Genomic DNA, 25,906 nt, shown 5'->3' with positions numbered 1-25,906 from the left:
CACTGGGCCGACCCAAAGCCGACGTAACAGAGACGTTTGATGAGCTGGGACAAAAGAGTATTAAATTTAAAGATATCCGCCCATGCGGCCGACGCTTGTCAGACGTTATAAATTCAGGGCCGATGTGTCGTCCTCAGGCCGACGTCGGCCAGATGTATGTGTGCTATCTGGGTGAAAGTGAGTTTCTTTAATAGTCTGAACGTGTTTTAACAGCATTGGACAGTTTATCAGATTCCAAGAAACACTATGTTGTATATAACATGCAGCGTTTTGTACATGCAACATTGTGCTGTACTGTATATAGCATGTATCATAGGTTACGTACTATCCCCTATTCATTTGTACATACTTTCCATTTTATTAATACTTTTCTCACATCATGTGTTTATTTTTACTCAAATTGTTTTGATTTTATTCTTCTCTTATTTTTATATTTGCACCGTGTATCAATGCCTGGGTTCAATAAAGGACATCTTAATCTTACCACTTAGCACAATTTTGTCTGTAGCTGCTAACCTGATGTGGTTGTGATATTCAGAGAAGAAATAATATCTAGGTATGTGTATGAAATAAAGTTGATTTGACTATCTGTATCTTTGCCTGTGTTCAAATACATGGTGAAATGTACAACTGACACAATTATGCAAACTAAACTTATGTTTTTAATGCAAAACATCCAGAAGTGACACAAAACAGTTTCACAATTATGCAGGGCCTGCCTCCATACAGCAACACTGAATATCGGCCATTGAAGCCATAGAAATACATATTATTACATATGAATATGACAAATAACTTTATGAATGACAACAACAACATAGCTTGCCACAACATTAAAAACATCATAAAAACATAAAAGTGCATGAAAGTGTTACATCTGCTAAAAAAAAAAAAAAAAGATAACACGCACATCCCAAAGAAATATTGAAAGGGTGCTGGATCATAAACTTCTAACCGAGCCTGCGTTGCTCAAAACGTCACTTGACAGAAAATAAAGCATGGATTAATGGGAGCTCTATCGGTGTGCGGATCATTTTTTCCTTTTTTGATGCGTGTTACATCTGCTGCCATAACTTTTGAATTAGCTTACAGGAAACTCCAGGCCTGACCCTGCTTAGTTTAAAACATAAAAACAGTAAGGAAACTCCAGTCTTCTTCCATTCTCCGCTGCCTTCTCTGCTCCGCTCATCTGCTGACGTCCGATCCTGGATTTCCCCCACCCTGCTTCGACCAAGCTTCGTCCTCTCCCCGGTCCTCCTTATCACTTGTATCCGCTTTGTTTCACCTTGCTGCCCACGTGGTCCAATAACAGCATCCTCACTTTCCAAACAAAGGAACCGCGTTCAAATCCCACGTCAACCACTGAAGTATTTCTCACCTGATTGTGAATAAACCGTTTGAACTGAGCTCTGCTGTTGTCTTCAGCAAACACAGGCAAAGATACAAATAGAGTCAAATCAACTTTATTTCATACACACACCTAGATATTATTTCTTCTCTGAATATCACAACCACATCAGGTAGGGTATGGGTGAATAGCAGCTACAGACAAGTGGTCCTTTATTGAACCCAGGCATTGACAAATATAAAATAAGACAAGAATAAAATCAAAACAATTTGAGTAAAATTATACACATGATGTGAGAAAAGTATTAATAAAATGGAAAGTATGTACAAATGAATAGGGGGTAGTATGTAGCCTGTGATACATATACAGTACAGCACAATGCTACATGTACAAAACACTGCATGTTATATACAACACAGTGTTTCTTGGAACCTGATAAACTGTCCAATGCTGTTAAAACACGTTCAGACTATTAAAGAAACTCACTTTCAAGCTACATTCTGCAGCTGCACCACGATCCTGCTCACTCACAAATATTAATAATCTCCAATATTAGACTATTGAATTATGTTCCATCAGTGCGACCAATCACATCGATAGAGATCATTATTCATTGATCCTACATGTCTAAAGCTTCACACTGATTTTCATCATTTTAACTGAGATTACACATTATTTGCAAACATTTCAATGCAGGCACTGCTCTGACAGACTGATAGCTGTCTGATCCATGTGCACAGAGGCACAGACTTATATAACAAACAAAAAAACAACTTCCACTTGCAATAAAAACTAGATGGTTCTTTTTACTCCACCATAGCAGGTAGTGTGAATCTCTAAACTGTCAGCAGAATTATTATTATTATCAAGTGTCACCATGTGACCACAACTGAGGGGAAAGTCCAGTGACAGCTTAACTCTAACTGATAGTAGCCTATAGTAAATGCCTTTCCATAGATGTACATCTGTTTTTTCCCATCTGGCTGTCAACATAGGCCTATTCATTCATATTTGTATTTTTGATGACAACTTTGATGTAGTGCAACACCTGCTGGTCATTTTTAATAAGTACTTTTGGCGTGCTTGCTGTCATGTTGATAGTTATACCGAGAACAGACTTCACTGTTCACGGTACATCCTGAAGAAAACTTACTATAGAGCTTTCATTTTCATGTTCTATCTGCTGCATATTAACAGGCAATACAATAAAACGCTGTTGCATTACTTCATTGCCTGTCTGTGTGGGTCGAATCTGCAGCCTCCGGGTCTGCAGAGACATACTGCTGGCGTAAAGGCCAAGAGGTAACCTTATTTTGAAGGGTACAGCCCAAATGTAAGTGACAGAGCACGTTAGCCAATCAGAAGCAAGGGAGCGCTGAGAGCCCGCCCACCAATGAAACGAAATATGGAGTGGTAAATTTGTTTTTTGCAATAGGATCAGAAAACAAGAAATTGAGCTGAATTTCGTTTTTACATTTTTTTTTGCCAAAAACGAAAAACTGAAAACTGACTTGTTTCTGGTTTCTGATTGTGTCAGTTATTCCCAGAAAACAAATAGTTAAAAGGTACCTTGTTCATTGGTCAGCCTTCAGGCAGTTCGTTTTTTCTTGTTAAACCAAAAACAGAAAAACGGAAATACCATGGTTTTCCCGTTTTTTCCGTTTTGTATGCAACACATCTGATTCATATTATTTTAACCTGTTAGTGTTTCTTGCAATGTCCCTCACAAATAAACTAATAAATACATGAATACAAACACCTTAGCTACTATTAAACATTTGAATGTGATGAGGAACCTTTAATGTTCATATGAAGGCAAGTGAAGGAGCTGCTATGTTACGTTCTAATAACCTTTCCTATTTTAATTTAAACTTTTTTATGTCAACTTCCCAATGAGGTGCAGTTTCCTCATCGCTGCCCTTTGCATTGAGGCCCTCCAGACTGGACTGCTATGGACGGAGTGTAGGGGGGTCCTCCTTACTGCTGGGCCTGACCTGTACTGGGATAGCATAGTCTTGCAACAGTGAGCCTCGACAAATATCCAGTTCATGAAAACTGGGATTAAAAAGTACAACTATGTTATCATTTATGACGTGGATGTGATTGCAAGTCTATAAAACCAAGCAACTGTATTGATGTCTGTGTTGTATTTGTTTAAATAGTCCTATAGAATGATGCTAGCAGCATTGTCACCCTTAAGCTCCTCAGTTTTTTTTATACTTTTAATATAACTAATCTAATGATCCAAACTGAATAATATTGAAGTTGCACAGTAACGACAGATTCAAAATGTAGTGTGTACCAGTTAAAGTTACTAGTATTAAGGTCAGGCTTGTGTTGACAACAACATGCGTAAAGTGGGGACCACAAGCAGTTTGATAACAAATCTTTAACAAATCTTTACTTTTCAATGAACACAAGAAAAAAAAACTCCTGTTTTGTCCTGGCTGGAATTAAAAATGAAACGGTCAGGAGACTCTCGCTGTGCTCAGCATCGCCAGGGACGTGTCCACCAGGAGGTTTGGACCGGTGATTCTCAGGAGCAGCACATACTGCGCGGAGGCCCCATCTTCATCCTACCTGAACCATGATGACTAGGGATGTGAATCTTTGGGTACCTCACGATTCCATTCGATTTAGATTCTTGGGGTCACGATTCGATTCAAAATCGATTCTTGATTCAAAACGATTCCCGGTTCAAAAAATGATTCTTGATTCAGTACATAGGGGTGTTTAATTTGTACTCCAGTCTGCTGTGCATGAAGAGAGACAGTGTGGAAAATTATGGCATGAAAGCAGAGTAAAGTATGTACAAAATTATGTCATTTTTCTATTTGGAAAAAGTCAAATCAACTGATTGCAATAATCAGACATACAAAGGCAAACTTAAGACAGAAGATAACATTTATTCATGCTTAACTTGCACAAATGAAAACTGAATTCTCAGTGAATTCAAGAATAATAGATTCAAGTTATCAAAAAATAAATTAAAGGTGCTGCTTAGGGTTGGGCATCGAGAATCGAATTGAACCCGTTCTCACATTTCAATTTCATCAGAATCATTAAGAAGTTTTAATTTCGATTTACAGTTTGTAAACAATTTTCATTCGTGCTTCGTCTTTGGTTTGCAGTCTGTCGACTGCCAGTAAAACAAGGAAGAAGCAGCCACTGAAAAACAACGAAGAAGCCGCCAAAAAAGAACTCACCTCATTTAGACAATACAAACTTCTTTGAACCCACCTCTTAAAAGAATCAGAACAGGAATCGTTAAAATTCAAACGATGCCTGATCCTAGTGCTTTTTTTTTTTTTTTTTTTTTTTAAATCGATTCTTTGGATTAATGAATTGATTCGGAATCGTCGAAGAAAAGAATCGCGATTTTCATGTGAATCGATTTTTCCCCCCACCCCTAACGATGACGCTAACATAAAGGCATCAACGCAAACGGCTGGAAGAACACGAGAACAAAAGGAGCAAAAATTACATTTATATTAAAGCAGATGAACAAAAAATAAATAAAAGAAATGTTTAAAACAAAACAAATTCACAATTATTTGTGAGGGACATTGCAAGAAACACTAACAGGTTAAAATAACATGAATCAGATGTGTTGCATACAGTTAGGACTGCCACTAACTTATATATTTTTTTAAAAAAAATCGATTAATCATTGATTATTTTATTCGATTAATCAGATTTTGAAAAAAGGCACAGGATGTATTTTTGTATGACATTTCTATTGTCATAGTAGGTGATAAAACATTTTAAATACATGTAATTAAAATGCTGCCCATCTCTGCCAACAATACATAGGCCTATGTGATACAACAATATAAAAGAATACAAGTAAATATATGCTGCATATAATTTGAATTGTCCGTATCAATAACCTGAAGAATTGCAGGTCTGTATGATCCAACAGAAACTAAAAGAAAACCAGGCTTTCATTGACAGCAAATAAATCCATAGGCCTACTGCCATCTGCTGGTAAAAAGGACAAACATCAGTTTGACACTTCACTGACACAACGATGCGTTATGGAGAAAACCCTTGTTAACAGTAACAACGCGGTACACACAATAATTTATTATATCCTCGATTACTTTATTGCAAACAATTCGGCGAATGAATATTAAAACACAACCTTTGAGGGAATCCCTATACGTCCTTCATGGGAACAATATGCATGACGATTTCCCTTATTAGTCTCTGAACAGCAACGTTATGGCTGAACAACAAGTTTTACTGTAGCCATAAAATTTGCGATCATAACATTTTATTTCTATTTTTATGAATAAAAAGTTCCTCACAGCAATGGCAGGCAGCTTTTCAAAATGTGCAAAACATCAGGTGTAAGAGGAAATATAAGATACATGGGAAAGTTTTATAGGATATTTATAAGTTTTATAGGCAATCTTATCTTCCCGTCTTTTATTTTGAAGTTACTTCCGCCTCTGATGTCACCGCAGTTCTACTTTTTGTCCAAAACAATAAATGAAAAAATGAATCTGCAAAAAACCAAAGTCGGGTTTCTCCATTTTTATTTCCAAAACAGAAAAATGCAGTTTTTTTGTTTATCTGTATTTGTGTTTTCCGTTTTTTTGTTTCAAAACAGAAAAACGGAAAAACGGCTTTAATTTTTTGTTTTTTTTATTTTGTTTTGAAACGGAATAATGAAAGAATGAACCATACACGGATTCCTGACCAATATTTAAGTTCTCATCTTGTTTTATTTCAGACCTTAATAAACACATGGCTCAAACTTACAAAACATTGCTGAGTCAAACAAGTTCTGTAGCTTTACAAAAGGAATATGCTACAACTTCTGTAAAAATGAATAAAAAAATATATAACAAAACATTGCTGAGTCAAAAAAGTTCTGTAGCTTTACAAAAAGAATATGCTACAACGTATGTAAAAATGAATAAATAAAATATATATTATGTCATGAAGGCTATGGAGAGAGATCCGTTTTTGCGGACCCGTTGGTTAAGCACTTTTTGAAAGGAGTCAGGCGACAGAGACCTGTCAAGCGCTCTTTGGCCCCGCAGTGGGATTTACCCCTGGTGTTACGCGCTCTGGGAGAACCTCCCTTCGAGCCTCTGTCACAAATCTCTCTCAATCTACTGTCATTAAAGACAGCACTTCTCTTAGCCCTGACTTCGGCTAAGAGAGTGAGTGATTTATGTGCACTTTCAGTCTCCCCGTCTTGTTTCGTTATCAGAGATGACGGGAGCGCAGTTGAGGCCAAACATTCATACCTAAAATCATAACCAGCTCTTTTAGAACGAGTTATTTCACTGGAAGGTTTCCTCCCTCCTCCCCACAGCAGTGAGAGAGAAGAAACATCACACCGACTCTGCCCAGTGCGCGCTCTGTCTCATTACGTGACGCGCACAGCAAGCCTCAGACAGACACAACAGCTGTTTGTCCATTACAGAGAGCATTCACAAGGAAAGGCCGTCCAATTAATATTTCAACTTTCTGTTAAGATATATGTGACTTTTTTGCAACAAAAATGCGGGGATTATGAAATCATGCAAGCCCCGCATATTTCGTGCATTTTGCGTGGAAATTGGCGATTTATGCAGCAAAAATTGCGGCGTCTTTGAAAAAATGCGACCCCGCATAAATATGCGATATGTGATTACTCTTTAAAATTGTTGCAATGTACCACACCAGACCAAAAATGGTGGTGGAAAAAGTAATGCAAGTTGCCTATCTGAAAATAGTGTAGCGGTTGTCTAAAAATCTCATATTGCAGTTAACTAGTAAGCTAAATATGTTTCTGAAAACATTTTAGGCGAGAAATAGGCAACGTAGTTACAGAATCTTGGCTCATATTTGATTTTTAGTTTTACCATAGTTTTATCTGAGTTTAGTCTTAGATTAGAAGAGAAGGAAGGGCTTCTCTCTCTCTCTCTCTTACTGTCTCTTCTGTGTTTTTTTGCTGCTGTAGTTTTTAAAGTCGATTTTGTAGTTTGTAGTTTCTGTAAAATGGCTGTGTAAACAGGAGTAACCTTGGAATAAAGGTCCATTTTACAATCAAATCAAAATCTCTCTATCTCACTCTCTGTCTCAATCTGCTTCTATACTCTTTGTGTCCTAATGCAGTAGTACAATCTGTAGAAAATGCATCATCCAGTGGATTTTTCTTGGGAGATAAACATTCGGTTACATTGTAACCTTGGCTCTCTGAGTAAGGAGATTATCTCCCTACCCAGTAGTTATATCATAACTATGGGAATTATCCCCATCTGGGGGACGTGGAAAATTAAGTTGTTGTTTTTTTAAGACACACCACTTTACGTTGCCGGCATGCGCCAGGCTATAAACGCCCCACCTTGGGCATGCACCCAATGATTAACATTGACTGGAACTTGTACCGAGCAGCCTTGAGCCGGGGGAGATAATCGCCTTGCTCAGAGAACCAAGGTTACAACACCACTGTGTGGTGGCAGTCAGCACACACTCCCCAAAGGAGGTGCCAGCAGCCACATTCAGAGAGTAAAATCTGGCAATTGTGGATGGACTTGATCATGTAACAGCTGCACAGACCTCCAAGAGGGTGGCACCCCGCCACAAGGCCCATGAGGTAGCTGCACCTTGTGTTGAGTGCGCCCATGCACCCACCAGTACTGACATGCCAGCCCCTCTGTAAGCCTGCAGAATTGTCTCCATAATCCCCTGTACGAGCAGCCTTGATAGCTGCCACCATGCCTCTAAGGGTTGAAGGTGATTTTCCTGCGTTGAGCAGCCCCTGCAGGTACCGGAGCACCTCTGGTGCTGCACATGTCAGTGCATCGATCCAGGTAGTTGTGCACCATGATGCAAAGAGCTCCCAGCGGTAAGAGTATGCTGCCCTCGTAGACGGTGCCCGATACTCTGCATGGTCTGAACCACTGACTGCGCAAGTCCCAAGCCTAGCAGACAGGCCCTGTCAGGGGCCAGGCCCAAAGTTTGAGCCCCTGTGGAAAGGGATGGAGCAGGGCCCCCTGCACCTGACTCAGAAGGGCCTGTCGGACAGGGAGCTCCCATGGCCTCCCAGCCAGGAGAGGTACCACCTCAGAGAACAATGTCATGTGGGGCCAGTTCAGGGCCATCAGGATCAGCTACACTTCCTCCTTCCAAACTCTCTGCTGCAGATTTGGGATACGAGTGAACAGGGGGAAACAAATACAACAGGCCTTGAGACCATTGGTGTGCCATGGCATCAATGCCTAGGGGGGGGGGAGTCCCACCCTATGGAAAAGAACAGGTTGGCCACTGCTCTGCTGAAATAGTGCCAGATCTTCGCGACCACTTCCGGGTGCAGCCTCCAGTCCCCTGGACTTGGGCCTCCCCTGGAATGTTGGTCCGCCCACCGGTTCACTAATCTGGGCATGTGCATGGCCCTGAGGGACAGGAACTGTGTCATTGCCCAGGTCAACAGCCTGTGTGATACTCTGCAGAGGTTTGGGGAGCCCAGGCCCCCTTGCTCATTGACATATGCTGCTGCCGCCACTGTGCTGTCGGTTCTTACTAGCACGTGAAATGCTGGAGGGCCAGGTAAATGGCATCAGTGCACCTGGTGAAGGTATGGGGTGCCAGTGAGATGCCGAAGGGGAGGCGTCCTTGATGTGAACGGTTGCAAACCAGTTGCCTACCTGGTACGCCTGCTTGTCACATTTCACACTTCAGGGGCCTGGGGAACTTGTTCAGCCCCCTGAAGTTAAGATAGGCCTGAGCATCCTGTCCCATTTCAGAACAAGAAAATAGCGGGAATAAAACCCTGCCTGTCTATCTTCTTTCTTCAGTTACCTGATAGCTGACATCGCCATGAGCGTGAAGATTTCTGAGCGCAGGACCTCCCTGTGCTGGTAGTCTGCAATAATGGAAAATGCAGCCACCCTCGTCAGAGGAGGAGTGCTTCAGAACTGTAAATGATACCCCTGGGTTATTGTTGAAACAACCCAGGGATCTGCCCCCAGAGCCTCCCAAGCCATCTGAGGGCAAGGGAAAGCCTAGATTAGACTTGCCGTGCTGTGCTGCATCCAGCCGGCCCCACAGATCTTCCTGCCCCCAAGCAGGCTGAGGTTACTTGGGCTGCTGCGGCTGAGGTTGCTGCCAGGCCTGACTTGGCTTCAAGGTGCCTGACACCTCCTTAGCACAGCGACGGGCTTCCTGGCCCTGCTGAATCATCATGGATGCATCAGGCCCAAACAAGGCAGATGGCTCAACAGGCAGTTTGGGCAGACATGCCCTATCCACTGGCAGCAGCATGGACTGTGACAGCCAGAGATGGCGCCTGGCCACCCAAAACCTTGCCATAGCACTACCAGCCGCTTCACCTTGCTATCTCATGAGCTTGGAATAAGTGAGGAGACACATTGTAGTTCGGCTATTAGATCCATACTACACCCTTCCTCTAGCTGGCCAACCAGATTGTGCTGGTACAGGGACGGTATGGCACCCATGTTTGCCAGCTGTGTCTGGACTGCCAAGGCTCCATGCATTTTTCCCAACAAGCCATCCATTGCCTTGCAGTTTCTATTTGAGCAGTCCTCCTTGCCCAGGAGGGACTTTGATGGAGCCACCAAGGCAGCCACAGCCTGATCATGGGGGGCAGTGGCCCACAGCCTATCCTCCCCCGATTATCCATCGCAGCCATACAACGACAGAGCACTCACGCAAGTTGCAGAACACCTTAGAGCTTTTGCAAATTGATTATTGATTGATAGTTCAAAATGATACAATAATTTATAGAAACCCAGTTATGTTACTGCAGGGCACACACATAGTTCTTCTGTTCTGATTCTGTTTGTAGTTACACACTGCTGTGCTCAATGTAAAACAAGTTTAACATTACTCTGACTTTTCTGATGATAGACTCTGGATTTGATTTTTTCAGATATATTGTTAAAGTACATACATTGATTGATTCTACTACTGCAAGGGTATAACTGCGGAGGCTTGGCTGAACTGTCTGTCCAACATCTCCCAATGTCTACCATGGTTTACAACATGGTCAACTAATGTATCTCCAATTTCATCTGAAAAATTTGGTCCTTGTCTTCTTTGTCCAAGTGTGGTCTTTTGAATGGCGATACCTTAAAATGGCAGAGAAGTGACATGTTGGATTTCTTTTTGTAATGCAGAGAAGTGAATAGAGTAATTTGCAAAGCACTGTGAATTGGGCTTTACAAACACTATGAGGCTGAAAATGTCTCTATAGTTGTGCACATCTGGAGGTATTGCTCCCTGAATTTTAGTGTGTAAACAATCATAAAATGATAATAATACTAATAATAATGATGATAATAATAATAAGAAGAAGAAGAATAAGAAGAAGAAGAAGAAGAAGAATATTTTCCTCTGCCCCCTGAAACACACACACAATCCCTTTTAGGTAACCCAAAAAGCTTCAGTATTAGATTTCAATGCGTTCTCATCCGAGCTCCTCAAATAACGTTGTTTTGTCAGTTGACCTTCACGCCTACATCATAGCATCATAGACTGTATATAAAGATGGACAACATGCCCGTTCCCAAAAGTGACGCCGAAACATCTCGATCAACCCCTGGTGGCTGGCTGCAGTATAGGTTATAAAGCCCACCCTCTCCATGTTAGTTGTTGGGACGTGTTAAACTAAAAACTCCATCTCATTTTCATGAACGCAGTATCTCAAGAACACCTTGAGGGAATTTCTTTGCATTTGGTACAAACGTTTACTTGGAGTCAGTGATGAACTGAGTAGACTTTGGTGGTCAAAGGTCAAGATCACTGTGACCTTGTCAGTCTCATTTTTGTGAATGCAATATCTCAAGAACACTGTGAGAGAATTTTCTTAAAATTTCACACAAACGTCCACTTGGACTGAAGAAAGAACTGATCTGAATTTTGTGGTTGATACTGAATTGGTGACACTAATCTTGGATGTCCACCTTGAAACTGTGCTGATTGTATAAATCTTCTTTGATGTCGGGGGGAAGATGTGTGTAAAGCATCCATGTTTTTCATAGACATGGATGTAAACTGTAAGAGAAACTTGACTGGTGAGCAGAGGCATACAAGGGGCAGTAACTCTAGTTTTAGGTGTTTTAAGAATGTGTTTTATTGTTAAATAATTATAAACCTGTGGGGTTGATGTTGGATGAGTTGAACTTTGGACCACCTATAGAGAAGATAGTTGTAGTTTTTTCATGTTTTTTTTTTAGGGCGGGGTTACACACTGACTGCATGTTAACACTGTGAGCAACATGATTGGTGTGACAGATAGACCTCAAGACTTCAACTGTTTCTCTACACTGGTATATACTCCACACATATGTGTTAAACAGGCAAATTATGTATTCCTCAATGAAGTTATTCAATGTGTGATGAATATTTTCAAGAACAACGTATTAATATAACTGTTCTTTAGGAATCAGACTTGCTCACTACGGATGAGCCAATACACCCTTACCTGTATCTGTTTATCCAACAAATGATCTGTATCTGTAACTGTGCATGAAATGGGTGGAGTTTAAACCCTGCTAGGGGAAGTATGCGCTGAGAGCTATCTGCCAAAAAGCCCTTTCTTGGTAAGGTTTAGGAAAAAACATCATGGTTTGGGTTAAAATAAAAAGATTTGTGCCAGAAAGGCCTCTGTGGCACTAAGTCCTGAAGGCTAAATTCTCATGCGTGCCTTTTTAATCATTTTATATGTGCAGTTTAATTTTTTTATTTTAAGCCTGAAATTGATATGGGTTGATCAGTATTTATTATTTATTCGAAAACTATGTACAGGACAGCCTACGAAAACCCTGAGAGAGAAGATGAAAAAATGTAATGAAAACAAATGTATTCCCTTTGTACGAGATAGACTTTTAGGCTTAATTAGAGGCCATACACATGCCATATTTTTAATCGCCTGGAAGACGTAAGGTCAGGCGCTGGGTGCTACTCCTGTGCCATTTCTGTACTAGCTTTCAAGAACGCAGCGGTAGGGTGCGTGTGAAGTTGCTAAGCAACTGCTGATCTTCTTGCAGGTGCTGTATCTGTCTAGGTCTTTTGTCTGTGGGATAGATGTAAAGCCCTGCACTAAAATGATCAACCTCTTCTCCATATTTATCACAGACTGATATTTACAGAAGGGAAAGCTATCTGTCAGCTGTGATTGGTTGTTCCTTGTCACACGACATGCGGTGTGCGCTGCTGCATTCCAAAAGTGGAACTCAGTTCATCTCAGGGTGCAGCTGATGCACCCTGAAAAATAGGTCTACATTGAAAATAATGTATTTGAGGTCAGGCACTGAGCACAACTTTTGTGTCTTTTTTGAACCTGCTTTCAAGAGCGGGTTGCATCTGAGTTTGGTAAGCAACCCTAACAAGTACTGTATTTACCTGCGACATGCAGTGCATGCGTTGTGCCTGTGAGGGAAATTCTCCTCTCTGAAGAAGTGACGGACACATTGTGAGGAATCAAGTCTCTTTAATACATGCAGCATGGAGAGAAGATGCAAGTGTTCTCTGACAACCTTCAGAATGTAAAGGCTTTACCCTGTCAATAATCTAATTACAGATGTCCACTGTAGAATGTAATGGAACTGTGCAGTGGCAAGATTCTGTTTTATTCGCACAATAACTGCCTGTCTAGGTTTCCATGCGTGCACATACGCAGGGAGTGAGTGAAGGAGCAGAAGGAGAGATTAAGTCATGCTTTTTAGTTTGTTGTTTTTTGCGCTAACATTACCGATATAATACCACCATAAAACTCTGCTTAGCCTAAGCTTCTACTAAATTTTCTTTTATTCATCTTGCCTCTCAGTGTTTCTTTAACAGACTCAGAATTGAGCATCAAATTATTTTTGATATCCAGAGTAACAGATTGAACTACTACCCAGACGAGGTTTTTCTTTCATCACAATTACAGATATTGACACATTTTACTCAGATGGTACTTGTGTTCATAAAAAATACATTATCCGTAGGAGATACTAGATTCGGCTCAACCCTGTTGCTCACAGTGTGGATACATGTGCATCTCAGCTTGCAGCTTGCCTCACACAAACCACTGTATATGAGCCACGCAGAGCTTCATGGCTTCATCACACTCACCAAAACATTTTCTCTCTGTTAACAACCAGCAAAGGAGCATGTTCGGCGCAACCGGCAGAGCCGCACCTTTTTGGTGGAAAATGTCATAGGGGAGCTTTGGTCGGAACTGGAAGAAGGTAGAGTTCTTCTCTTCTTTTACTCTTCTGATCTGATTTCCTTTCCCTCTTCCTCTTGGGTAAACGCTCTTGCTGTTTCCCGTGCTGCCAGTCTTTCATATCAGTTACTTAGGTATTGGAGTTTAGTAGAAATAGAGCATGCTGTTCTTTTTTGGGGAGCTGTAACAGTCTGGAGATCTGTAGAAAATGTAATACCAATGGAAAGGCATCATGTAATGATTTTAATTAACATTTTTAAATTAAATGTTATCTTTAATATCATATTTTTCATATGTTATTTCATAGTTTGATAACAATTTTGGTTGTACAAAATTTAATGTACAGTGGCCGTGCATGTCTCTAAGAAAGTCCTGTAATATAAAATACGGTATATTACAACTTGGTTTTTATTTTCTAAGCACTTACCATTGGTTTTGTCAGTTATGTTAACATTGTACACACCCAACTGATCGCTGAGATCTGGAAATATGGCAACATTGCTAAAAAAAAAAAGTCCAACAGGTCAAGAAACAGCAGTAGGCAGATGATGAGACAGACAGAAAAAAGCTTCCTGTTTGTCAAATGTATTTGGAGAGAAAACAAAGGGGAATTGTCAGATTATAACGCACCTGTAAATATTCATCACAGTTTACAGATGATGGCCTGGTTTACCGTAAGCTCCATTTTTAAACACTTTTGGTATAGTACCTTTAGAACCAAAAGTAACCCTTCAGACATGGTACCTAGACCCTAGGTCTGTTTAGCATTTCCACTGCAAACAGTACTTGTTGTCACTCACTGCACCGTCCAGCTCTTGCTGTATCTCGTCATCATCTGTGACACAGAGGAATGTCTGTACTTTGTTTATCGTCCACGGAACAAAGTTGGAAGCCAACATAGAACACAAAATAGAACAGGCTGCAGTGAGAGTCTCTCTCCGTGGAATATTTAAAAATAGGGCATTAATGCATTTAGTCCTTCTCAGACAATAATCCGGTCAAAGTTATTATATGTTTTTACATATATATATATATATATATATGTATATATATAATATATATATATATATATATATATATAGATAGATAGATAGATAGATAGATAGATAGATAGATAGATAGATATAGAGATATATACATATAGATATATACGTACATATATTTTTATATATTTTTAAACGCATAAAGATCCACTCATTACTCTTTTAAGAGTATGTCATTCATGAGAGACAAAAAAAACTAATGGAATGGTCAAAGTTGTCATATCTAAATTTAAGATGTGCTGATGAATTCACAACGTCAATTTATGCATTGAGTAACATTACCAGTAAATGTTCCACCTTAAAAGCTGTTGGCAGTCAACCCAGTGAATTAAGTTATTTATTTCTCAGTCTACAGCTGCTGCGAGAGGCAGCAAAACATCATTACATTTTATAGTTATAGTTTAATAATATATGTAAGACTTGCCACGGTATGAACAGTGGTTTAGCTTCAAAACCAGCCATAACGCAGCCCTGAGCAAGAGTGACTGTCCTCTTTCTCAATCAACAGACTGCAGTGTCTGCACTAGTACCAGATCTGTGTGCTAGGTACCCCAACAGAGAGATGACTAAAAATGGGGACGGTAAGGAATGGTTCCATTGGTACCATCCACAACTTCTCACAGTGGAAACAGAAAAATGCATACCAAACTGAACTGTATTGGACTGCTTGGTGAAAACGTGACTTTAGACTTAGTGTACTTACCGAGTTGTGCACACACAGTTTTCATGTGCAAAGGAGAATAACAAGTAACATTTCACTTGCCCTCACTTTTCAGTATAACAGTTTAATAGAAATGATGGCCAGACTGAAGTTACAATAAACCTAAGCCTTAAAGTCCTTATGTTGCTTAATATGTAGTAATCAAATAATACAGTAGGAATCAATGATCAAAATTTAAATTTAATCCTAATGAACCCATTAAGTCATCTTGTTGAGAAGACAATTCCACATCAGTAAACTGCATACAACATTCATATTGGCTTAACAAATCATAGAAAACAAGCCCGAAAAGGGATTTTAAGATTGCACTAATCAATCAGTTCAATCAATTTTATTTATAAAGCCCAATATCACAAATCACAATTTGCCTCACAGGGCTTTACAGCATACGACATCCCTCTGTCCTTAGGACCCTCGCAGCGGATAAGGAAAAACTCCCCCCAAAAAACCCTTTAACAGGGGGAAAAAAATGGTAGAAACCTCAGGAAGAGCAACTGAGGAGGGATATGGTAGAAACCTCAGGAAGAGCAACTGAGGAGGGATCCCTCTTCCAGGACGGACAGACGTGCAAATAGATGTCGTACAGAACAGATCCACATAATAAATTAACAGTAAACCGCATGACACAATGAGACAGAGAGAGAGAGACAGAGACAGAGACAGAGAGAGATGCAGGACAGACGGTAATGGTAATAGCTGACCAGGCTCCGCAAATGGCAACAAAAACACTTCACTTCTGTTTACATTCAACAATGTTATCAAACACAACAGAGCTAGCTCGCCTTTTTGCCTCATTGTAGCCCGTAGCTCTAACTGTCTCTCTGGGCACTGCGTTCACGTGTGCGCGCTTGCGCGAGACCATGAGACTTGGGCACCGCGTTCTTGTGTGTGTGCTTGCTTTCGCTGGTCTCGCGCTGGCTGGTTGGTGCAGCCTGAACCACAATGTTTTTGTTGTCATTTGCGGAGCCCGGGCTGCCTACAGAGACCGGACTTTTTCACAGTATATTCAGAGGACATGTAGCTAGCGGATCGTGAGGAGATGTTTACTATATGTGACAAAAACTTTTCAAGCTTAGGAAGACTTAGAGAGCCTTTAAGCTAGGTTCATTTCTACCACTCACAGACTATAGGCTACCCACCTTTCTTGGAGAAAAACTGGCTCACATATTGACACCCTTTCTTTTGCCTCTCCTCTCTCTCCTTTCTCTCTTTCCTTTTGTGAAAACCGGATTTTCTTTTAGTACCAGGTAGCATGATGATGACTGTAGCGTTCTAGCGCAACTGCTGACTGCTACTAGGCACCGTCACCGTCAGTGCGCTAAGGCAGGACCAGATTTCATGCAGATACAGGGGGGTGGTCAGTCAATATGGATGGTTACTTTTTGGTCAATGGGGATATTTAACTTTTACTGCCAAAAGCAAGTAAAAACAAAGAGATAATTAATTTAATTACTGTATTTGAAAAAAAAATCTTAATGATGATGGTTTAATAATTTTATATTATTTTTTACCTATTTACCTACCATATAGAAAAAATAGCTGCCAAGACAGCCACAGAAATGTAGTTCAGCAGTGCCTGGTTGAAAAAGCTGAAGTGTCACAAAGGAGAGAGTCAAAGAGTCATGTCCAGCCTCCCTTGGGAATGTTCCTACAAACAGCAGAATTGTGGTAGATAAGAAGCAGTGTCTGCATGTCAGAGCAATGAGCCCTGTCAGAGAGGATGCTATTTGATAACAAGCATTTTGATGCTTGTTATCTTGCTCTGTGCAGGTGACCGTTATGTGGTGGTGGATTGTGGCGGAGGAACAGTGGACCTGACTGTCCATCAGATCCGTCTTCCAGAGGGACATCTAAAGGAGCTCTACAAGGCCTCAGGTAAAAAGGCATACCACATAATTTCTATCTGCTTTATGCAGCTGAGTTTTCATCTTGTTTCATTTGATTCACAATCACAATCCCTTCTTTTCCCAGGTGGTCCCTATGGCTCTATCGGGATTGACTATGAATTTGAGAAGCTGCTGTGTAAGATCTTTGGCCAGGATTTCATCGACCAATTTAAGATCAAGAGGCCAGCCGCCTGGGTGGACCTGATGATTGCGTTTGAGTCTCGAAAGAGGGCAGCAGCCCCTGATAGAACCAACCCCCTCAATATTAACCTGCCCTTTTCCTTCATTGACTACTACAAGAAGTTCAGGGGCCACAGTGTGGAGCACGCACTTCGCAAAAGCAAGTGAGTACCTAAAGAAAACCACGGCGAGTCCCTGACATATTGGAATGAGTGTCTGTATCACCATGAGTAGAAATAAACTGGTAAGATAAGATGGAGGGTAAATTACTGTAAAACTTCAATTAAAATCCTAGTCCTAATTAACAAAACCAGACTGTTGACCAGCCACTTGAGCTAACATTAGTTAGCTGTTCAGTTCATGCATACAAATATAAATGTTTAAAGTTTTGTCAGCAGGGAGATGCCACATAATGTTAGCTCAAATAAATTCTCCATGATTCAATTGTTCAGTTAATTTTACTGACACCATGAGTACCAAAGAATAATTCATTCAGATTCATCGTCATGGTAAGCAAGTGAGACGGAAAAAGGTGGTGACTCCCTACTTCTACGTCATTAAATCTGCACCTTGATTACCCATAAGTTATTCATATTTCTTTAGTCTGTAAGGGTCCACAGATCAAACAAATCAAAAGAGTTTTTCATAAAAATTAACCAGGTTTTAAATATTGTTTAAACAGGAAAAAGTGGTGTTGTGTCTTGGAGTGCTGTAAAACGAGTGTCGTAACTCTCTCTCCCTCCCTGATGCGCTGTCTGTCAGAGCTGTATCAAATGAATAATTCATTATTGATATCATATTTGAAGTCTAACTTTTATTCAAGTAATATTCATACTGGTTTAAATAAACAATTTCATAGAATTTCCCATGTTTACTGAGCAACAGTTTAGTGTAAAAGGAATAAAGGCCTGTCCCAAATATAGGCCAATTGAGTTCAGTGATTTAAAGGGAAATTTCGGTTTATTTCAACCTGTCTCTTATTGTCCTAAATTTGTTTCAAGTGACTAGTGACATAAAAATAATAGTTAGTATGTTAGCCGTTAGCCTAGATACAGCCGGGGCGCATAGCAGCGTCAGACCTGTTAAAACGTAAGTGAACGGGCATACTTCAAGTGCAAAGTTAGTCCACTAAACAAGCTTTTTTTCCACAAAGACCGCCTCATATCGTTAGGATAAATGTCAGAGAACATATAGAAAACGACATGTAAACGTGATGTCTTACCTTACCGGTGTGGTGCCGTGTTTGTTTACCATTTAGCTCTGCTTTCCAAAGCGCGGCCGAAATATGGCGAGCTCTAGATAAGGCCCAGCTGGATACTACTCCAGGTGGAGGTGTCTCGTCCTCGGTCACATCCAGACCTTGAAAATAAGGCTGCAACCGGTCCCATTCCTTGCAACAGAGGCATTCCTCTTCTGTGGGCACTGGGGCACAGCAGTCACAGGTACACCACCAATCTCCAGAGCTACGCAGCCTTGCAGCAGCCATTCCTCCTCTCTCGTCCTCTACCTGTTGCGCCTCTCTCTCTCTCCTCCTCCGTTCTTCAATTTCACGAAGCTCTTCATCAGTGTATTCTGGCTCAAATAAATTGTTTACCATTTAGCTCTGCTTTCCAAAGCGCGGCCGAAACATGGCGAGAACAAGCAGCGATCTCATACCGTGCCTGAAATCTCGCAAGAACATGCAGCAACAGCTGGAAGGCAGGACCGGACAGTAGCCTGAAAAGTTAATTCATTTATTGTATGAAAGATTTATAGAATAATGGCTGACTTTTTGCCAGACTTTGACAGAATTTGATTTTGCAGAGTTTGATGGTCGCCCTTATTTATTTGAGCCAGAATACACTGACGAAGAGCTTCGCGAAATTGAAGAACGGAGGAGGAGAGAGAGAGAGGCGCAACAGGTAGAGGACGAGAGAGGAGGAATGGCTGCTGCAAGGCTGCGTAGCTCTGGAGATTGGTGGTGTACCTGTGGATGCTGGGGTCCATGTCATTAGTCCAACAGCCCATTGGTCCGACACCCCATTAGTCCGACTGTCCGCGGTGCTGAACGGCTCCCAGCGAGCGTATTTCTGCCTTGATGGTGCGCCGCGACTGGCTCTGGGTCAGCTGGGAAAGGCTTGAGGCGAAACAGGCTCACAGGTTATGTGTTTGTCACTTTCTTTTTCATTTTAACCCACACCATGATCTTTTCCTAACCCTAACCAAGTGGTTTTTGTGCCTAAACCTAACCAGACCTTAACTACAGGGCATCATGATCATTTCGGAACGGACTTCGGAACAATAGGTTTAATATGGTCGGAACAATGGGATGTCGGACCAATGGGCTGTCGGACCAATGGGCAGTTCCCGGATGCTGTGCCCCAATGCCCACAGAAGAGGAATGCCTCTGTTGCAAGGAATGGGACCGGTTGCAGCCTTATTTTCAAGGTCTGGATGTGACTGAGGACGAGACACCTCCACCTGGAGTAGTATCCAGCTGGGCTTTATCTAGAGCTCGCCATATTTCAGCCGCGCTTTGGAAAGCAGAGCTAAATGGTAAACAAACACGGCACCACACCGGTAAGGTAAGACATCACGTTTACATGTCGTTTTCTATATGTTATCTGACATTTATCCTAACGATATGAGGCGGTCTTTGTGGAAAAAAGCTTGTTTAGTGGACTAACTTTGCACTTGAAGTATGCCCGTTCACTTACTTTTAACAGGTCTGACGCTACTATGCGCCCCAGCTGTATCTAGGCTAACGGCTAACATGCTAACTATTATTTTTATGTCACTAGTCACTTGAAACAAATTTAGGACGATAGGAGACAGGTTGAAATAAACCGAAATTTCCCTTTAAGTAACTAATAGTCCGGGCTACTAGCTGAATTTTTTAAAAGTTGCACTGTTTTTATTTCAACATACAGCTGTTTTGTCTGGATCATAAAGAAGGCCTGTAGCAGAGAAAAACATTAAGTGACTTGTATATTTATTTAACCGTTAAAAAAGATCATCAGATGACTACAGAAACAGAATATGAAACAACAAAGTATAAAACTACAGGAGATTCTTGATTCTTATTCTCTTGCTGTAGGTGACTTTGGGCAGTACATTAACTCCATACCATAGCTGTAGTGTAAATGCTTGAAAATGCTTGCTTCTTAATGCTTGGAATTCTAAGGAATAGTTTAATATTTTAGGAAATATGCTTTTTTGATTTTCTTTGAGAGTGACATGTGGAAATGGATATTAAGCTCATGTCTATGCATTATGTAAAGAGCTGTAGTCAGGAGGTGGTTAGCCTAGCTTAGCATAAAGGCTGGAATTGTACAACATTACAGAAGCATATTGTATCTCCTTTAATCTGTACAAAAACAGATCATACCACAAACAGACTACAGTTTGTGGATTTTGGGGAGTTACATGCTGGCACTCTTTCTTCACAAATGACTGGGTAACACTTTATAATAACCATCATGAATGAATGACTTTATTCTGAGCAAAAAAAACAAACAAAAACAAGACAAACAAGACATCAACATAGATGCTCGAAAAGGAGTAGGAAGAAGTGTACATTTACATAATCCTACCCCATTCTCACTATTCATCTCTCACTTAAAAATTAGATTGCCATCAAATATCCAAGACTTATTTACAATCATTAATATAAATGAATACACAACAGTCTTAGATATTAAATATACAAACCCCATCTCAACTTTATTTACATCCCAAGTAACCAGAGCCAAGATAAATAAATAAACCAACCCATCAGCATAACCCTCTTTGTCTGCATAAATTTTAAGGCCCTGATCACACAGAGAGCATTTTACAGGTTGCAAAATGCAAACTCCCCCTTTGTTTTTGTTTTTTTTGTTGTTGTTTTGGGATGCCACTAGTAAAAACAATGCTTGTTGCAGCTTTTTATTGTTGCCAGGCAACCACCTCATCACCTCCTTACCCTAACCCTCCTGTGTAATCAATCTACAGTTTATTTATTTTATTTTATTAATTTCACAGTAATTAGTAGCTAGTTCCTAAAATGGACAGGCAGAGGGTACTTGCTGTAGCTCTGGTTGAGGGTGAGATGCCGTCAGCAAATACCCTAAAAAGATGGTGGATCATGAGCAGTACCACCAGTTGGTCCTGGAGCTTCACCTCCATGATGGTTTTCCAGGCAAATTTAAGCATGACTTGGGGGCAGTTTGATAACCTGCTGTCTATCATCGGGCCATAGCTCTGGGTATCCAGCAACTGCTACCACCAGTTTCACCTCCATAGGCCTGCCTCTCAAATCATCCAATTGGACAACACCAGTTTGCCGGCAAAAACACCAGGCGCCTAGAGTGCAGAAACGCGAGGCTCATGGCGACACAAAAACAGCGAACAAAAAGCTTCATTCTCATTAAACACAATTACAAAAAGCTGCCTCCAGCTGCTAAAACACTTTCTTTGTGATCAGGGCCTAAAAATGCTGTCTCTTTACACCCTTTTAAAGTGCTCTCTAGTAGTGCTTCCCTCTAACTCCTCATCTAATACATTCCACAAATCCAACCCACACATTGAAATACACCTACTTTTCAAAGTTGTACGAACACAGTGGTTTTTAGATTGAATTTTTCTCTTAAATTATATCCCCCCTCCCTGTCACAAAACATTTTCTTAATATTGTTTGGAAGTAGATTATTTCTTGCTTTGTTACATTATTTGTTTTAAATTCAACCAAATCCCAAAATTTCAGTGCATATGACTTTAAAAACAGTGTTTGAAGCTAATTAATCAGTTGTGATGACCGATGGTGTGTCTACACCAGGTGTAGTGACATTATGTTTATGGATAATAGAACACAAGAAGACAGGAAGCATATGCAAACTTTTTCAAATTAAAATCTAAAAAAAAAACAACAAAGAATTTGAAATGGAATGCCTGTAAATATTTTAAGTTTTATCATCACAGTCAAACCAGATGTGATAAGAAGTGCTCCTGGATCTCAGGGTTTATGAAGAGATAAATTGAAAAGGCAATGCTGACGCAAGCACCACTTGGTATGAAACAGATTTTTTTTTCACCTCCTGACTTGATGAAAGAACATGGCATTAGATCTCTTTCTTAGATGGAGAAGATATAAATGGTGTTATAACTTTTCACTTCCAGCCATTAGAGTAATATATTGAGAGACTTCTGGGACAAGCGTGGAGTCTAGATTTTAATGGCCCTGTCTCATGTCTGTGTGGATTTTCATAATCCCACAGTGAGGGACATTAAAAGATATTTATATAGTTGAAACTGGAGTGCTCAGTGCCCCCCAGGCTCTTCTGACGCCTAACTGGAAGAACTCAGTCTATCTCATTGTGCTGGAAAGTCTTTGGAGGGGCTAACATGAACACACGTGGAATCAGACAGACGGATACTATGGATTCTTTCAGGATTTATGCTTTGAGAGACAGACTGCATTAGGCCTAAAGAGATATGCCTGTAGGCCTTAAGAGATAGGACTGAGGCAAATAGCACATGATTAATCTATGACACTGTTGATTAGTTTTTGGTGGTCAAAGGTCACTGTGAACTTACCTGTCTCATTCTTGTGAATGTGATATCTAGGTAATTTCTTTAAAATTGGCATTTTATACGCTAAAGGTCAAAGGTCAACTTTACTGTGGCATCATAATATTCTGCATAAAACACTTTTCTGTCCATTATTCAATGTCATATCTCAGGAACAGAAGGGGAGACATTTGGTCAGATACTAAACTGGTGACTCTAATCTTTGGTGTCCACCTTCAAACTGTGCTGATTGTAGATCTTCTGTGCTGCCAGGGGAAGATGTGTGTGAAGCATCCATGTTTTCACAGACACGGATGTAAACTGACTTGATTATATAACTGAAACATTAATGTGCTCATCACATTGATGTTGCAGCTGGTAAAGGTAAGAGTTCATTTGAATTACTTTATATACTGCTGGATAGATTAACCTATTTAATATGTCATTGTTTTAGTTGATTGATATTTTGTATTAGTAATCTGAATCTGCAAAATAGTGAGTAACTGAAGCTGTCAAAATTAATTTGGTGGAGTACAGCATTTCCCTCTGAAATGCAGTGGACTGAACCCAAGTGCAAGACACAGAGAGGCAGGAGACAGGAGTTTGAGTTTGAGTTACTGAAGATGTTAATTGCAGGGAATATGAAATGGATGTGAGCCAGTAGTTTTCCTTCAGCAGAGGGGAAGCCAGGGCTGAGCAGAGCAGGGTGCCAAACCCGGGAAACCTGAGCTGAACTGATCCAGGGGGATTCCGGCGCGAAGCTGAGCCGCTTAGGGATCCAGAGCAAGGAGATGACGCCAACAGGATGAGATGTGGAGACAGGGACTGAAAGCAGAGCGGACAGATCTGCAGGGAGAGGAAAACAGGATTATGGTGAGGCAAAAAGGCAGCAAGTTGAAAACAGACTGACTGAACAGGCAACACGATCTGGCAAGGTGGATGTGGAAGAGCTGAGTCCTGGTAGGAGTGTCTGGCACGCCCATGTCCTCTCCAAGCCATCACAGACAAACACAGAGAGGGAAAAGGAGAGGGGGAGAGAGAGACACTGCAGGCTATGCAAAGGTAGAGGGCATGACAAAAGTAGCATAAAATGGAAAAACTCAAGTACAAGTACCTCAAAATTGTACTTAAGTACGGTTGAGTAAATGTATTTACTTAATTTTCTCTAGGTCTGAAAAGTGAAGCCAATGCAGAAGTGCCTTAAACCTGAATTATTTCTATTAGCCACCTGGGGGCAACTCCAACAGTTGCAAAAAGAAGTCTGATTGTATCAAAGTCGATAAGGAAATGACCCTAATTTTCACTTAATTTGTTACCTCAGTAAACACTTTCCTAATGACTTTATGGTCTTAATCGCTAGTTTCAAGTTTTCTTCAATACAGCATGATGTTCACTTTGTTCATTTAGAAAAAAAAATCGATCATAAAGCAGGGTATGCTTTGGGGTGTGGCTGCCTTGTGATTGACAAGTCACTACCATGGTGGTGGCCTCGGGTTTCCCAGTCAGATCCACCCTTCGCTCCTCAACAGCTCCACCCTATCATCCAAATATGGTCACTCCTGGCTTCAAAAAACAAGATGGCGATGGCCATAATGCCAAATTTTAGGCTTCAGAATGGTAGTTCACATACCACTGGCTACACAGTGGCTACATCAATTTATTTTGTACTGTCTGTGAGTGCAATGCTAGCAGGCTGACATGGACAAAATACAGCAAATTACAATAACAGAAGGATAGGATTTTGGTTGGCTTTATTTTAGCTGATCCTCTAAAATATGCCTGTATCCTCCTGATCTGCTCAGGACACCTCTGATTTTTAGACAGTCTTTCTCAGAACACATTTTTGGTGTTGCACTCCATTGTTCACATGACAAGTGAAAGAAATAGCTGTGTCAAGAATAAAGAGAAGCAGAGAGAGAGATGTTCATCACCTACAGACAGCTGGCAGATAACTGCATGACGTGGGTGTGAATATTAGATTGCCAGTTTTGAAGTTATAGAAATGGTCTAGCACAGCCCCCATCTCATGTCAGAAAAGTTTGAGGGGAGGGGGTTTCCAAAAACTATTTGACCATCTGACAAGGAGATCTGACGGAGTATAGTGGCCTCTTAACCTTTGTTCAGGTGAACACTGAGTTGAAGTACTGTCAGAAGTGTCAAAGAGGCACAGCAAGGAGGGTGCTTTAGCGGTATAGAGTTGGTAATATCAGTCAGTCCACCACTTTAGTCCAGACTGAAATATCTCAGTACTGTTGGGTGGATTGCTTCATGGTCCTTAGAGGATGAATCCTGCTGCCTTTGTTAATCCCGTGACTTTTCATTTAACTCCATCATCAGGTCAACATTTTAATGTGTCCAATACTTTGGTTCTATAACCAAATACCCTCAGAGCTAATGACCAACCTATCAGCCTCATCATTTGTGTTATATGCTAAGTAGTAAATGTTAGCATTCTAACATGCAAGACTGAGATGGTGAACATGGTAATCACTGATTGTTATAGAAATGTAGAAAAAGTTGAGTCCGCACACTAGATACAGCTCCCAAGATTTAATCTGAATATCACCACATGTGACATTTCGGGCACAGGCCCTTCATCAGACATGAAACTGGTACAGAGACACACCTGCTTAAATCAATGTCAGGGATCATCTGACAGGTCATATGATGTGGTAAACAAAAGAATAATAAAAAATACACATATATGATCATATCTAATCCCCAAAGTACAATACAAATGATCATCAATAATGCTAATAATCAATACACATCATTTCACATCAATACACAGCAATAATGATAATCACAATCAGCATGTGAAAAAGTAAGATCGAAACAACTTGAATATCACATGACAAAGAACATCAGGTATAAACCGTCATACTGTGTAAGGATGTCCCGATCCAGCTTTTTCACTTCCGATCTGATACCGATGTTACAGCCTTGAGTTTTGGCCGATACCGATACCAATCCGATCCAAGCGCGTATTATACATATTCACTTATTTTGTTGTCTGTCATGTTAGAAAAG

At 40.6% G+C, this 25,906-nt stretch overlaps 1 protein-coding gene across 2 annotated transcripts in view; it reads left to right on the top strand.

Annotated features, from left to right (window-relative positions):
* hspa12a (heat shock protein 12A) overlaps positions 1–25,906 on the top strand; it is a 248,915-nt gene that overhangs the window by 199,461 nt on the left and 23,548 nt on the right. Inside the window, exons 8-10 of one of the 2 annotated variants that reach the window (XM_050070829.1) lie at positions 13,456–13,542; positions 17,055–17,159; positions 17,256–17,514. In XM_050070829.1, coding sequence (XP_049926786.1) covers positions 13,456–13,542; positions 17,055–17,159; positions 17,256–17,514 — 451 coding nt within the window. The remainder of the gene's footprint in view (positions 1–13,455; positions 13,543–17,054; positions 17,160–17,255; positions 17,515–25,906) is intronic. The other variant, XM_050070830.1, reaches the window with a different exon arrangement.

The sequence above is a fragment of the Epinephelus moara genome, chromosome 19, assembly GCF_006386435.1.
Source record: "Epinephelus moara isolate mb chromosome 19, YSFRI_EMoa_1.0, whole genome shotgun sequence".
NCBI classification, from domain to species: Eukaryota; Metazoa; Chordata; class Actinopteri; order Perciformes; family Serranidae; genus Epinephelus; species Epinephelus moara.
This window is presented reverse-complemented; position numbering and strand designations above follow the sequence as displayed.